General features: G+C 33.2%; 2 protein-coding genes across 2 annotated transcripts; one reads left to right on the top strand and one right to left on the bottom strand.

Moving 5' to 3' along the window:
• The first annotated feature begins 4164 nt into the window (after positions 1–4164).
• Positions 4165–7709, top strand: LOC134719130 (uncharacterized). The gene is made up of 4 exons (XM_063582101.1): positions 4165–4502; positions 5111–5296; positions 5695–5821; positions 6293–7709. The coding sequence occupies exons 1-4, from the start codon at positions 4222–4224 to the stop codon at positions 7496–7498; spliced, it is 1800 nt and encodes a 599-aa protein (XP_063438171.1). The 5' UTR covers positions 4165–4221; the 3' UTR covers positions 7499–7709.
• A 498-nt stretch (positions 7710–8207) lies between these two features.
• LOC134719129 (uncharacterized) lies at positions 8208–10536 on the bottom strand. The gene is made up of 3 exons (XM_063582100.1): positions 10259–10536; positions 9661–9846; positions 8208–9229 (listed from the first exon to the last, which is right to left on the bottom strand). The coding sequence occupies exons 1-3, from the start codon at positions 10443–10445 to the stop codon at positions 8235–8237; spliced, it is 1368 nt and encodes a 455-aa protein (XP_063438170.1). The 5' UTR covers positions 10446–10536; the 3' UTR covers positions 8208–8234.
• Positions 10537–15114: the final 4578 nt, after the last annotated feature.

The following is a 15114-nucleotide window of genomic DNA, read 5'->3' as shown; positions in this document are numbered from 1 at the left end:
ATGCATATTCAGGACGAGAACAAGTTAACAATAAATACAATAGGTAGGTCTGGTCCTAATAGAGGCCATTCGGGATGATGGTCGGTGAAATTTGGACTGCCACTGGAAAAAGAGGGTATATTGGATAGGGACCGAAATTTTGCCTTGCAACAGGTCACCTACGGACCCCTCAATGAGTTGTCGCAAGGGTTCTTAACGTGCAAAGAGCGTGGCACTCTCCTTACACGAGGCATCGGATTTAACGTCCCCCTTCTGACCGGACGTGACTGCGAACTTGATACATCCCGCACAGCCAAACGGACGCCCCACTTCGGCAAGCGTTTTACTGCCGGTCGGGAGAAGACCAAGTAACCAAATTTCTATTCCCCAGTCACCCTTGGGGGAAAAACTCCCAAAATCAATACCAACCTTTCTTTTGTGGTCATAAACCTTGTGTTAAAATTTCATAGATTTCTATTCACTTTTACTAAAGTTAGAGTGCGAAAACTAAAGGTATTCGGACGACGCCAACGTGATAGCAATATACGATGAATTTTTTTTCAAATTTTGCGGTCGTATAAAAATACCACATTTTCATGCATACATATTACCTTATATTAGGATAAAGCAAAGTAGTCTGGAGCTTATTAAAAGTCATAAAACTTGTGACTATACAGTCTTTTGTCCCATGACCGTCTTTACTGTGCTGTGTGTACCTGACATGACAATTGTATTTTGTACGTCACACAGGTAAAATAATAAATTTGTTGTTTATAATATTGACAAACAAATATTTTATTTCAACCAAAAGAACGTTCTCTGAGAAAACAAGTCTCTTCCTTCAAGTACAACATGTGCATCAGTGGGAAGACAAAAAGTCACAAAATCATTTTTAATAAGACTTCAAAAATAGAAAATGTTTTGGTCTTTTATTGGTATTGTCACAGAACATAAATTCCGCCATAGAATCAATAGATCAGATTGCAAATTTTAGGTCGGTCTTCAAAGTAGTTAATTTAACTGTACATGATAAATAACTTTGTATACGACCGCAAATTTTGAAAAAATTTTCGTCGTATATTGCTATCACGTTGGCGTCGTCGTCGTCGTCCGAATACTTTTAGTTTTCGCACTCTAACTTTAGTAAAAGTGAATAGAAATCTATGAAATTTTAACACAAGGTTTATGACCATAAAAGGAAGGCTGGTATTGATTTTGGGAGTTTTGGTCCCAACATTTTAGGAATTAGGGGCCAAAAAGGGCCCAAATAAGCATTTTCTTTGTTTTCGCACTATAACTTTAGTTTAAGTTAATAGAAATCTATGAAATTTTGACACAAGGTTTATAACCACAAAATAAAGTTTGGGATTGATTTTGGGAGTTTTATTTTCAACAGTTTAGAAATTAGGGGCCAATAAAGTGCCCAAATAAGCATTATTCTTGGTTTTCGCACAATAACTTTAGTTAAAGTAAATAGAAATCAATGAAATTTAAATACAATGTTTATGACCACAAAAGGAAGGTTGGTATTGATTTTGGGAGTTTCAGTCCCAACAGTTTAGGAATTAGGGGCCAAAAAGGGACCCAAATAAGCATTTTTCTTGGTTTTCGCACCATAGCGTTAGTATATGTAAATAGAAATCTATGAAATTTAAACACAAGGTTTATGACTATATAAGGAAGGTTGGTATTGATTTTGGAAGTTTTGGTCCCAACAGTTAAGGAAAAAGGGGCCCAAAGGGTCCAAAATAAAACTTTGTTTGATTTCATCAAAATTGAATATTTGGGGTTCTTTAATATGCCAAATCTAACTGTGTATGTAGATTCTTCATTTTTGGTCTTGTTTTCAAATTGGTCTACATTAAGGTCCAAAGGGTCCAAAATTAAACTTAGTTTGATTTTAACAAAAATTGAAACCTTGGGGTTCTTTGATATGCTGAATCTAAAAATGTACTTAGATTTTTGATTATTGGCCCAGTTTTCAAGTTGGCCCAAATCGGGGTCCAAAATTAAACATTGTTTGATTTCATCAAAAATTGAATAATTGGGGTTCTTTGATATGCCAAATCTAACTGTGTATGTAGATTCTTAATTTTTGGTCCAGTTTTAAAATTGGTCTAAATTAAAGTGCAAAGGGTCCAAAATTAAACTAAGTTTGATTTTAACAAAAATTAAATTCTTGGGCCTCTTTGATATGCTGAATCTAAACATGTACTTAGATTTTTGATTATGGGCCCAGTTTCCAAGTTGGTTCAAATCAGGATCTAAAATTATTATATTAAGTATTGTGCAATAGCAAGTCTTTTCAATTGCACAGTATTGTGCAATGGCAAGAAATATCTAATTTCACAATATTGTGAAACAGCAATTTTTTTTTAATTAAGAGTTATCTTTCTTTGTACAGTATAGTAAGCAAGAAATATCTGCAAGAATTTTTTTTAATTGGAGTTATCTTTCTTTGTCCAGAATCAACTTAAATCTTTGTTATATACAATATACAATGTATATTCACTTTTTACTACCAACTGATAAATTTAAATAATCTTTACCATTCAGTGATAACAAGCATTTTTTTTACATCATGTATTTAAATGAGTAGTAATTGTTGCAAACTCCATTAGAATATTTTAATTGCAATTAGTTTTGGAATAAGGGAAAGGGGGATGTGAATAAAAAATTGGGTTAAATTTTTCTCATTTGAAATTTCATAAATAAAAAGAAAATGTCTTCAAGGATTAATATTCAACAGCATAATAAATTGCTGTAAGAGAAAACAAAAATTTTAAGTTCATTTGAATACATTCATTCTGTGTCAGAAACCTATGCTGTGTCAACTATTTAATCACAATCCAAATTTAGAGCAGAATCCAGCTTGAATGTTTTGTCCATACTTGCCCCAACCGTTCAGGGTTCAACCTCTGCGGTCGTATAAAGCTACGCCCTGCGGAGCATCTGGTTACAAATGAAACAATTCAGTTCATAATAAAATATTTAAAAATACAGTTAATTTATTACAATATTCCCAAAAGAAATGATAAATATATAAGAATTAATAACTGACGAATGTCAAGACACGGCATACATTTCATTCACAAGTCGGGAAGTTTTGGAATCCAAATGACCCCATTTTCCTTAGCATACAACGTGGGGCTGAAACATTTTTCTCAGGTACAACACAATTTGGAAAGTTCCTGCTCGTTTTCACAAAATACCACCTGGAACCAGTATCATAGTCTAGATAACCAAACCAGCTTATAATGGCAAGATCTTGACCACTACAACTGAAGAAGAGCGAAATGGATCCAACACAGTTATTAAACAGCACCACATACCCTCTTTCCTTTTGTGTTTCACTCTCGATGGTCGTATCTCGGTAACTTCCTTTTGATGTTCTTGCATGGTGGAAGGTTTTGACGAGTGGGGAGACAGGTCTTTCCATGAAGTAGGCACGTATGCCGAGTAATTCCACTGGAGAGGCACGACGTGTGACTGGGTTGTGTCGACCGGGATATAGACTGCTCTCTACGCACTTGACTGCCTTCTTCAGTGGTTCTAAGAAACCACTGCTCCAACATGGAGAGTAACCATTGTTCCTAAAAATAAAAAAAAATAAAAATTATGAAATTTGAAGTCCGGTAGAACTAAAGTATTTCAATGCGAAAATGTTTTTTCGTCATCCTGTCCGGTCTCTTCCTGTATCATATATATAAATTTTGAGAAAACTATCAAGTTTTATTAGTTGATAATATGCTTTTTTCTAGAGACTTTGAATCAGGGAAGATATAGCAATATACTGACATCTTTGCAATCAATGATTGGAGAATTTAAGACTTTTATCTATCAATCTTACTACCAATTATAATTGTGAGTGAACTCATAAAGTGGTATCAATAATATAATTTGGTGCACTGACATAAGTAATACGACTGACGACAGACTAGGACACAACACGCTTTCATGAACATCTAAAGCCAGTTATGGTTAAATCATATTTCAGAAAATCTGAAACATTGTCATCATAGAAAAAAAAAACATATTTTGAATGGAAATGTTATCAATATATTGTTTTCCTTTAACAACAAACCTCAGTATCAGCCGTTTGACCATACAGGTATTGATTGTCAGATTCTTGTTCTTTCTCTGGGAATTCGTCATCCTGTTCGGTCTCTTCCTGTATCATATAGCGATGTTCGGATTTTCCGGATGTGACGTCACGGAAAATTTTTGGATGGCAAAAGAAAAATGGATGACAAAATTACAAGTGATAACGATGGAAATTCCAAATTTTCCACTTATTACCATTCCCTTCCAAATGACGCTAAGAACAGATATTCCACAAAGTTGTTTTATGATGCCGGTACCAAAAGTTTACCTGATCCATATGTTTTAACTGAGAAATGGAGCACTGACCCCAACACATGGCCAGATCTTACATTTGGGGACATCTACCTGTATCTGATAGACACTCCATCAATCTTCACGAAAGAGTCCATGAAGGCATACAAATCATTAGAGGCATACAAGTAAGTACTTAACAATTATTTTTTGCCGTATTTCAACCTTTAGTTTGCTTTTATTATCGCGGAAAAGTCTAAATTTCCCCACCTGTACTGCAATACACAAATATTTACAGGTGACGCGTTGTTTACACCACTTGGTATCCTTATATGGACATACCCAACTATCAATGGAAATTTACCTGAGTTATAGTACTTGTTATCAGTGTTGTAGTAAATATTTAATAAAGCCTTAAGAGTGCTCCTCCTAATATAAAGTAACAGAAAGGAAATTTAAAATGAAATATTGATTGAAAAATTATTAAAAAAACATTCAAAATAGTATGAGAGTAATACACATTTCTATGGACCTGTATGCCATGAATGTATATTATCATTTTTAAATGAAAAATGTTATTTTATGACAAAAATTCAATATTTAAAGATAGTTGCGTTGACCATATTGACCTTTCCTATCAGAACCGTTTTATAAAACTTAAGTTTTAATGAAGAGTCTTTCACATGTAACATTAATTAACAATAAAATTTATTTGATCCTTATTAATATGTACTTTGTATGAGGTGGGGTTTTTTTTGTAAATTTTTTTAATTATTTAATGTTTTTATCATTGTAGATATGTTGTGAGTGGTCACGTCCGTGTTGTATTGTCGCATCAGATTTCGAATGACTGTCCATATATTGCACTGTCGTCTAAAGTCACACCATCACAAAGGGCCAGAGACAAGCCACATGAGCCTTGGGTTTATTTAGAGAAGAAGACAGGAACTGTCTATTGTGCCCACTGTACCTGCATGGCAGGGTAGGTGTCAATGTATTGCAAACTTAATGTATAAAAAGTTTCTGAAGTAAATATAAAAAAAAAATTTAGTCGTAAAGAATATTGCCATAATATGTGTCAGAATTTAATGCCAAACTTTTTTATAATTTCCAGCACGTCAAACACAGTGAAACTTTTTTTGGAACAATTCATTTTAAGAGAATAAATGTTTGTCTTGTAAGTGTTGTCAATGTTCATTTAAAAAAGAAGATGTGGCACTGGTATGATTGCCAATGAGACAACTCTCCACCAGAGATTTAATGATGTCTTTTTTTAATGATGATTATATTGTGCTATTTCATGCTTCTTGTCATCAATAAATAACATGATTAATTTGTAGTCTTTTGTCATTGTTGTTAATACTTTGTTTTCCATTGTAGTTTGGGTGAAGTATGCAGCCATGTTGGAGCACTTTTATTTAAGGTCGAAATGGGTGTAAAAATTGGTATGACAAAGACATCATCTACCAGTTCAGCTTGTCAGTGGAATAGCAAATTTCGGAAAGAGGTATTACATTTGTTGGAACTTTATTATTATTGTTCAAATTTTTTGGGCATTTCATATTACCTCAAATTGAAAAGTAGTCTCTAAACTTATACTCTGAACCACAATTAGGAAATGCTAAAACATTCATAAAAAATGATGTAAGATTACACGGTTTCAACTTTGTATGCTAGAAACAGGTTTCGTCTGAAAATGGACCTGCAGGAATGCTTTAATTAAAAAAATTAAAAATATACAGCGTTGAATTGAAGACCTCAGCATTCATACTTTGAAGGTTATGCATTACTTGTAGTTTTAAAGTACATGTTACCAACTGAATTTAAAATGGGTGGAATATAATATCATGAAAAATATAATTTGTTCAATTGCTCTGTTGTTTTTTTTACATTTATTATTTGAATTTGTTCTATTAAGATTGTGGGATATTTCCATTCAGTAATAGAAAAAAAATGCAAATAACTTTTATTTTTGTAGGTCACTCCAGCAACCGTGACAGAAATTTACGATCAAATTAAAGGCAGACGCAAGAAAGAGGTCCCTAATGTTCATGCTCATGGCTCATCACCTTTACCATCAACATCAGAACTTCAACTTCTTTATGCCATAGCACCAAAATCAGTCTTTTTTACCTCCGTTACTATACCAGGCATAGAAATGCTACCTCCAGTAGAGAAAACACTACCCACAGAAAAATTTCCAAAACTGTTAACTAGCCTTCATCAGCCTGATACTGCTCCAAATTCAGAATATATTAATGACACTTATCAAAAGTACACTGTCACAGATTCTCAGGCCTATCACCTTGAAGAAGCAACACGCAATCAAGCAGTGAGCCCCTTATGGTTTGAACACAGAAAAGGTCGCGTGACAGCATCAAAAGCTCATGATGTTCTTCGCATGAGAGAACAAACAGCACCAGATAACCTAGTGAGACGAGTGTGTGGCTACAACAGCTATGACTTATCAAGAAAAGATGCAGTCCGTTGGGGTATTGAACATGAAGATGAAGCCCGTGTAGCCTATATCAGTCACCAGAAAACCACACATGTAAACTTTGCATGTAAACTTGCAGGATTCTTTGTTAACTCCAAGCATCCATTTGTTGGAGCAAGTCCAGACGGAATAACTACTTGCGATTGCTGTGGTAAAGGTACCCTTGAAGTCAAGTGCCCGTTTAAGCATAAGGACACACCTATCGACAAAGTTCCTGCCAAAGACTCTAACTTTTGTTTGGACAATATGCTGAAACTGAAACAGAACCACCGTTACTACACCCAAGTACAACTTCAAATGTACCTTACAGAAAGCAGTTATTGTGACTTTGTTGTGTATACAAAATGTGATCCACCGAGTATGGTTATTGTTAGGTTAAACTTAGACTTAGACTTCTGTAAAACTCTCCTTAGTAAATGTGAATCGTTTGTCAAAGACCATGTTATACATGAACTAATTACTCAGAAGTTAAACAATATGCCAGTTACACAAGAGCCAACATCAACCACTGAAACTGTTAACCCAAATGACCAGCCGTCTACATGGTGCCTTTGCGCAGAACCAGAATATGGGCGAATGATTAAATGCGACAACCGAGAATGCCCTTACCAATGGTTTCATTATAAATGTGTCAACGTTAGGAGAAAGCCCAGGGGTAAATGGTACTGCATCAGTTGTGAACAATAATCAAAAGACTTTGAAATAGCAGATGTGAAAAAGACATTCAATCATTCATGAATTCATAAAATAAACATTAGTTGTTGTAACAATATATATCATTTATTTTTCATGAGAAAAACAAAAGTACTAATATACATGATATAATTAACCTACATGCTTATGCTTTATATTGTGACAAATGAGCACTATCTAACAACTAATGTTATACATGTATATATATATATAACATTGTAAAATGGTAAATAAGAAAATGATAAAAAAAAAAAACAGTTACATCAGACATTTGAAAAGCTATGATTGAGGTTTATTAAAGCACAAGTTATGTTACAACTACATGTACATGTATTACTTTCTGTGATAAATCTTGGTAAGAGCTACTATTTCAGTAAAGGCTATTGTTTGAGATAAAAGGTTAAAAGCTACTATTATTAATTAAGTTATGCATGTTATATATAACACAAATTTACAACCTGAAAACAGGATCTTGTGACACTTTACTTTGTCCTGAACATGATGAACTAATTTGATGTCGCAAAATTACAACTCAATTTTTTTTACAGGTTTCCTATTGCACATGTACATATATGTATATACATTATCATATATTTCATTTAATTTGATTCAATGATTATTCTTCTATAAAATAGATGTTATGATGACTATGATATGATTTGTACCAAAATAAATGAACATACACCATGCAATATCTTCAAATTTCTTTTTGAATACATGTTTATACTAATTAAGATACAAGAGCTGGCTGTAAATTACATATACACGAACAAATAGTTACGATACTGTCAGAATGCGGTACAAGATGGAGGTTCATGTTGGTACTCAGAATGTTGAAGTTTTTCACTCTTTCTATGGCACGTTCAACATGTATACGTACATGGGCAATCTGTCTTGTGAGTTCAATTTCTTTTGCACTAAGTTGAGATTTGCCACGAGTAAATGCTGGGATTATCAAAGTAGCTCCGTGACTAGCTAATTCTTCTGAAATCAAAAATCCACGGTCAGCTAAAACTTGGTCACTATGTTCTAATTTGTCTAGATACCCACTGCGTTGAGTAATGACTTTGTCTGATGTCCTTCCACCGAATGCTCTTGAAACATATGAAATGGCACCAGTTGGGGTTATGGAAACGAGAAACTTAATTGTGTTGTGGTGCTTATAGTTGGACCATGTTTGAGCTCTTGCTGTAAGGTGACCTGGTCGATTTATAAAAACCTCAAAACAATCTATAATGCTTACACATCGAGGATAAGTCTTTTTGAAAATCACTGGCATGTTCTTGATAAGACTGTCTTTGTCTGGCCACTGTACTAAAAAGTTCAACTTCTTGGCTAGGGCAGGTAATCCTTGGTTGAGAATGTCTGACACGGTTGTCTTTGAAATATTCAGGCGGAAAGCAATGTCTTCTAAATGTAGATTTAGTCTGAGCTTAATGAGTAGACACAGTAACACACCTTTTGGAGAGACGACACGAGAAGAAGGAAGCACAGTTGTACAAAAACTCAAAACCCACATCAATAAAGCTTTAGACGGAATACCGGTATAAAATGTTGTCTTGCTGTCTGTAGCCACTGCACTATCTTCAAATTTTAGGTTGAGCAGTTCTGTTTTCAGATGTGTGTTTTCAACTTGCAATCTATTTAGCTCTGTATAAAGTTGTTGATTCTCTAAACGCAGACTAGCAATGGTCTTAATACAGTTATCATGTACTGATGGCTTTTCTGAAATAAGAAAATACACATTTTTTAGTATTTCAAACAAATGGAATGACAGTCATTAATTATATTGCATACATATAAAATAAATCTGATAACGGGCCAAACAATTTGCAAACAAAATATGTTGTAAACATTAACTGATGAATTAATTGATTTCATACATTATGTGATTAAGAAGTGATTTGTTTACAAATTTTCTTTGATGTTTTACTATTTTAATCATCATTAACAAAAAAGAAAATTAAAATTAATGAATTACTATAATTAGCATGATCAAAGGTAACTATGTTAATTAGGAGTATTAAATAGTATAACAGATCAAAGTAAAATATATATAAATATAATAAAATTAATTTACATGAAAACAATTAAATTATAATGATGAATTAAAAAATAAAAATTAGATGTTTATAAATATGAAATTATAAGTGTACCTGGTGTTGGTGGAACATTCAGTGACAGCTCTTGAAGTGCTACTGCTGCTGTCTTCCTGTCATCATCTCTTTTTTGGTACCTCTCATATCTTGCAAATCTCTGTGGGCCATCTGTCTGCATGTCTATGGTACCCATATGAAGAGTTGGGACATAATCTGGGTTCTCTTGGTCATTGCTTTTTTGACCTGAAAAAATATAACATTTATAAAATTCAGCTTATAACAACATTCAACAAAATTTTGGCTTGGGTGAAGAGATGTCTCATTGGCAATAATATCACATTTTAAACTCAGTAAAATGAGTGTTTTAGGCCAGAAGTGTACCAAAAAAAAGTTTTGAATAAAATTGTTCCGTTTTTCTGTACTGACATTTTTGTTGCAAAAAATATTGCACTACAAATCATTGACATTTTGCAAAAAAAAAATGTGTAATGCCAGAGTTCTATGACATGTGAACTGTCACTTATCTTGTCTTGTGGTGCAGCCTGAAGGTTTAAACAGGTAATTCGATGGAAATTATTTCAACATAATGAATATTTAAATGTTAAAGATCGTTATAAGATCATAACAAAATATTAAGAGTTAAAATTAAACTTACCAGTGATGAAGTGACGAGAACATACACGGTCGTAATCTGAGGGTTCCCATACAGATCTATTCTCCTCCTCTCGTTTAATTGCTTCTACCCACAATTTTCTTTTTTCCAAAGGTTTTTTAGGCACACGATAGAAACTATATTGTCCAAATCTACTAGTACAATTAATAACACAACATGACAGAACCATCGTAAAGAGCAGTTGATCATTAATTAACTCTCGTAATGAGCCTCAACATGTAAACAATCTGTTGCCATCCAATTAGTCACGTGACTTTTTAGTGACGTCACGGCGAACATCGCTATATATAAACAACAAATTTACGAATCGCGTCACAAATGACAATGGAAGTCAACTTATAAAGCCAGTTATAAAAATAAACGTGATATCAAACATTTCATAACTAAATCAGACTAGGCCACACATATGCATTCACACTACTAGGTACTTTTACAAAAATAGCACCGTTATCATCGTCTTCACCTCGTAATGTTTCCTTTCTATTCATTTTTCTCATACGGTCCGCCTTTTTACTTCTTCCTGTACTAGCCATCTTACCCGAACACGTTGGGAATACTTGTCGTCTGCCATGTTTGTTATTTACCGCCGGAGTTTGACAGACGCGGTTCCTGTTCTATATTTACCATGACAATCACGTGACAAATCAAAACATGACGTGACGTATTTTCCTGCTCGTCCTTACTTAACCCTGACTTGAACATATTAAATTCATTCAGTATAGTTACCTAACGAACTGTTTGGTGCTTGAGGTAGGGGGAGTGGAACTGGATATGACCTTTGTGTATCTACTTCTCCAGACTGCTTTTCTGGTTTTGGAGCTCTTTGTCTTGAAAATAAACCTGATACATCAAGGTCAGAAAAGACTTCAGATTCATAGGAGCTAACATGATCATGATGTCACATGTACAAATCAAATTATCATTTAGTGACAACATAAACAACAAGTGTTGTCCATTAATTTTTGGAAGCACTCATTTCATCATGATTGTATTGACCAATGCCATTTCATAATAAAAACAGAATGTAGTTTGTTTTACTGTTTCACACTTTTGAAGAATACATACCAAATAAGATGTGATAAAACTGCTAATGAGACAACTCTACACAGGTCTCAGTAAAACTGTATGGTCTTTAACAATGAGAAAAAATCCTCAAATAAAAAAGAATGTGTCCTAAGTAAACCGATGCCCCACCCGCACTATCACTTTCTATGTTCAGTGGACCGTTAAAAAAGGAATAAAATTTCTAATTTTCAATTAGAATTAGAGAAATCATATCATAAGGAGTATACTAAGTTTCGAATTGACCAGACTTAATCAAATTCTACCTCCACCAAAAACTTTAACCAGAAACGGGACGATTGTACGGACGACGAACACACAGACCAGAAAAAAGGGGCATAAAAATAAATGACTATTTGACAAAATCTTTTTTTATGTTTAGTACACAAATGTACATACCAGACGTAACCCATACCAGACGTAACCTTCACTTTCACTAGTTCGTTCATGGCTCTGATAGCATTTATTCCCCTAGGCCATCTCACATTTCTAGCTTCTCTGTTTATCCATATAGATGGAATGACACATTCCTCCTAATGTTCAACTGGATCTAACTCTTTCCAAATGATCCTTTATCACATTTTCAATTTATCCATTTGGCAAAACTGAAGTTACAATAAATTATATTTGATGCATTTAAATTTTACCTTGCTACTTTTTGAGTACTTTTAAGGATCAACAATGGATACAAGACCACTGAGGTAATCTACATGAAAGTCAATAGAGATATGTTCACCATGCATACACAATGTACATTCGCAATTCTTCAATTATGCATTGACAATGTTAGACACAAAACAAATGTGGAAATGCATTTTAAAAAAACATTCATCATGCAATACTTAAGGTGGTATGGGAGTCTAAAATAAAAATGATAGAATTTGTTCATACTTTGCCAAAACGTAGTATCTATTGATATATGTTGAAAAATATAATAAAAATGATAGGTCACTGCGCATTTTTTCGAGCTACAGGACGTGACAAAATGACAAATTTTGTATGGATTATACAGGAAAAAACACCATTGTGTGATTAGAAACTAAACAAAATGATAGAATTGTTAATTACTTAAGGAAAAGATAGCTTTCAGACAATGCTTTGAGAATATCAAAAGCAAAGATAGGGTCACCGTACGTTTTTTGCGGCTAAAATTCAAATTGAAAAATACCATGTAGAATCCTTCAGAAAATGCACTGTTTTAGAGTTACCTCCCCTTAAAATGCCAATTTAAAAAAAAAAAAAAAAAAAACAACCAAAAATAATCAACATTTGCAAAAATATTAATATTTATAAGTTATATTCCTATAAATTGATTCTTTTAAAAGAAAATTCACATTGAATATCTACATTCCTGCATCAAACTTTGCTAACTTGATAGAAAATATGGACCTTTGGTTCTCTGTTTTTTACAATCTAAGATGGAGGAAGACACCCATACCACCTTAATGGTTATTGTCTACTAATTTATCATTATTTATCAGTCTTCAAAAGTAATTCGCACTGATGCTTTTTTGTAATTTATACTTACTTATTACCTCATTTTTTTGTAATATACATTTGTACATGATTATGTATACGTCATGATTAGAAACTGTACACTTTTAGTAAAGGCAAAAAAATGTTTAACTAACTTACTTCCATACATACGTACAGAAACATGTAGTTTGACCATCTCTCCATACCATGAAGCATTGGCAACAACAGATAGGATCTTTAATGAGGAATACACACTACCTTCTTTTGAAATGTTCAACTAACATGCGTTTGTACGGTCTTCTGTTTTACTTTAAAATGAATATATGCAGCAATTTGGAGTCACAAGGGTTTTGGAACAAACTTTCCAAATGATTTTGTCCAACTACATCACAATAATAAGTTTTGTTTTCTCTCTTTTCCTTTACATACACAAGTTTTCCATTTTTTAGAAGAAAACAGCTATCCTTTTGCTTTCTGTTAGAGACATGAATGTGAATTGCGTTTTTCTGTTAGAAACATGAATATGAATTGCGTTTGAGTCCTTCTACACTAGACCTTTTCAACAATTGTTTTTGCAACTCGTGCAATCGGATTCTGTACACCTTTTAATGTATATTGTATATATATATAAAAAAAACTATTGAGATGAAGACCATTTTCTTTTATAATGTAATAGACATTTGAGAAACCAATATATTCACAATGTTGTTGAAGTTCATTTTCAAGTTAACTTTTGGTTCAATATATAAAATTCGTTGTATAGTTCAGCAAGATTATGAATTCATTGTTACTCTCCTCTATATGCGTATTTTGTATGATTATAAAATGTAATGTTATAAATATAATACTAACGCATTTAAATACCAAAGGTAAAATATTTTGTATGATTATAAAATTTAAGGTTAAAAATGTAACACTAATGCATTTAAAAATACTGTAAAAAAAATATATTTGTTAAGCTGTATTGCTTTTAAATAGAACTCTTATTATTTAAGGTTATCTTTACTAGTACTGTGTATCCATTAAAAGTATGTCGATCGGACAAAATTCTACAAAAAACTTGATATAAGTTGAATTGCTATTGCACGTATAAAATGAATATTTCAAGAATTAAAAAAACGTTAACATCGCAAAATGTGTTTTGATAAAACAAAATTTACGGAAGCAATTCAATTTTAATCAGACGATTGTGACACCATTATTAACAATACATTAAGGAAAAAACTTTGCACGGATTGTGCACTTTGATAAGCTGGTGGCGAACAAAATCTTTTCAAGAACATACACACCTTTATATATTTATAAACTCAATTCGCGATACCCTGCCTTAAGCGGAGTTATGCTAGATCCACGGGAAGGGTACTATCAAACCGACTCTTCAGGGTACAATTATGCAAGTACTAAATGAAGGACGGGTTTGCTTGTACCTTTGAAAGTAGGCATGGCATGACAGGTTTAACACCCGACGGTCAGGTGCTGACGGCTTTCGCATTGCACGGATCTTAACGCTCATACAGGAGTATTGCAAGAATTGAGTATAAGGGACCCTTCTTGGAAAGATTTTGTTGTTTCAAGACAATTATCGTGACATCAAATGACACTATTTATTTTAATTTGAAATCCGAAAACCTGTGCAACAAATACCCCATCATCACATATTATTACACAAAGAGACTGAAAAACAGACTCTTTCACCACGTCAATGGACTGTTGAAAAACTCATCAAATCCAGACCGATTGTGGACAAACAACAATTGTGAAAGCATGAACCACAGATTTAAAATTGCAACAGACTGGAAGCCGCAGATTCTGCCAGAATTACTGACCAAAATATTCGACATAACAAAACTTCATTTTATTGACATAAGGCGAGAATATATGGTCAAGGAAACTACGAACTATTCGAATTGTTTCAAAAATTCTACACTTCTTATATATGGGGCACAAAAACTCCCGAAGAAAAAGATAAACTGTACAAAAAGGTACTAGCGCACAAGACCTTAACAGACAAAATGATTTTCTCATCAAATGGGAAACTCGTCATTCCCAATGTGAAGCGTCTAGCTCGTAAGCCAGGTCAACGGCATAGACCAAAAAGTGCAGCTACAAGAACAATGCCGCGGTTTGCCAAATGATTGTACTTGACTGTTACATAGTATATCTATATAATTAAATATGTAAATCAATATACATTTATTTAAAAACTATGTTATAAACTGTTATATTTTTTAAATGTCATAAACTGTTATGTTTTAAAAATGTCATAAACTGTTATATTTTAAAAAATGTAATAAACTATT

This window comes from Mytilus trossulus, chromosome 5 (assembly GCF_036588685.1).
Source record: "Mytilus trossulus isolate FHL-02 chromosome 5, PNRI_Mtr1.1.1.hap1, whole genome shotgun sequence".
Lineage (NCBI taxonomy): Eukaryota > Metazoa > Mollusca > Bivalvia > Mytilida > Mytilidae > Mytilus > Mytilus trossulus.
This window is presented reverse-complemented; position numbering and strand designations above follow the sequence as displayed.

What these genes read in the sequence shown, in the direction of transcription:
- LOC134719129 (XM_063582100.1), bottom strand. Translation starts at nt 10,445, where the DNA reads ATGGTTCTGTCATGTTGTGTTATTAATTGTACTAGTAGATTTGGACAA. An exon ending in TTCTCGTCACTTCATCACTG is followed by an intron (nt 9,847 to 10,258) that starts GTAAGTTTAATT and finishes ATATTTTTTCAG; the next exon opens with GTCAAAAAAGCAATGACCAA. An exon ending in GAATGTTCCACCAACACCAG is followed by an intron (nt 9,230 to 9,660) that starts GTACACTTATAA and finishes TTCTTATTTCAG; the next exon opens with AAAAGCCATCAGTACATGAT.
- LOC134719130 (XM_063582101.1), top strand. Translation starts at nt 4,222, where the DNA reads ATGGATGACAAAATTACAAGTGATAACGATGGAAATTCCAAATTTTCC. An exon ending in AAATCATTAGAGGCATACAA is followed by an intron (nt 4,503 to 5,110) that starts GTAAGTACTTAA and finishes TTATCATTGTAG; the next exon opens with ATATGTTGTGAGTGGTCACG. An exon ending in CACTGTACCTGCATGGCAGG is followed by an intron (nt 5,297 to 5,694) that starts GTAGGTGTCAAT and finishes TTTCCATTGTAG; the next exon opens with TTTGGGTGAAGTATGCAGCC.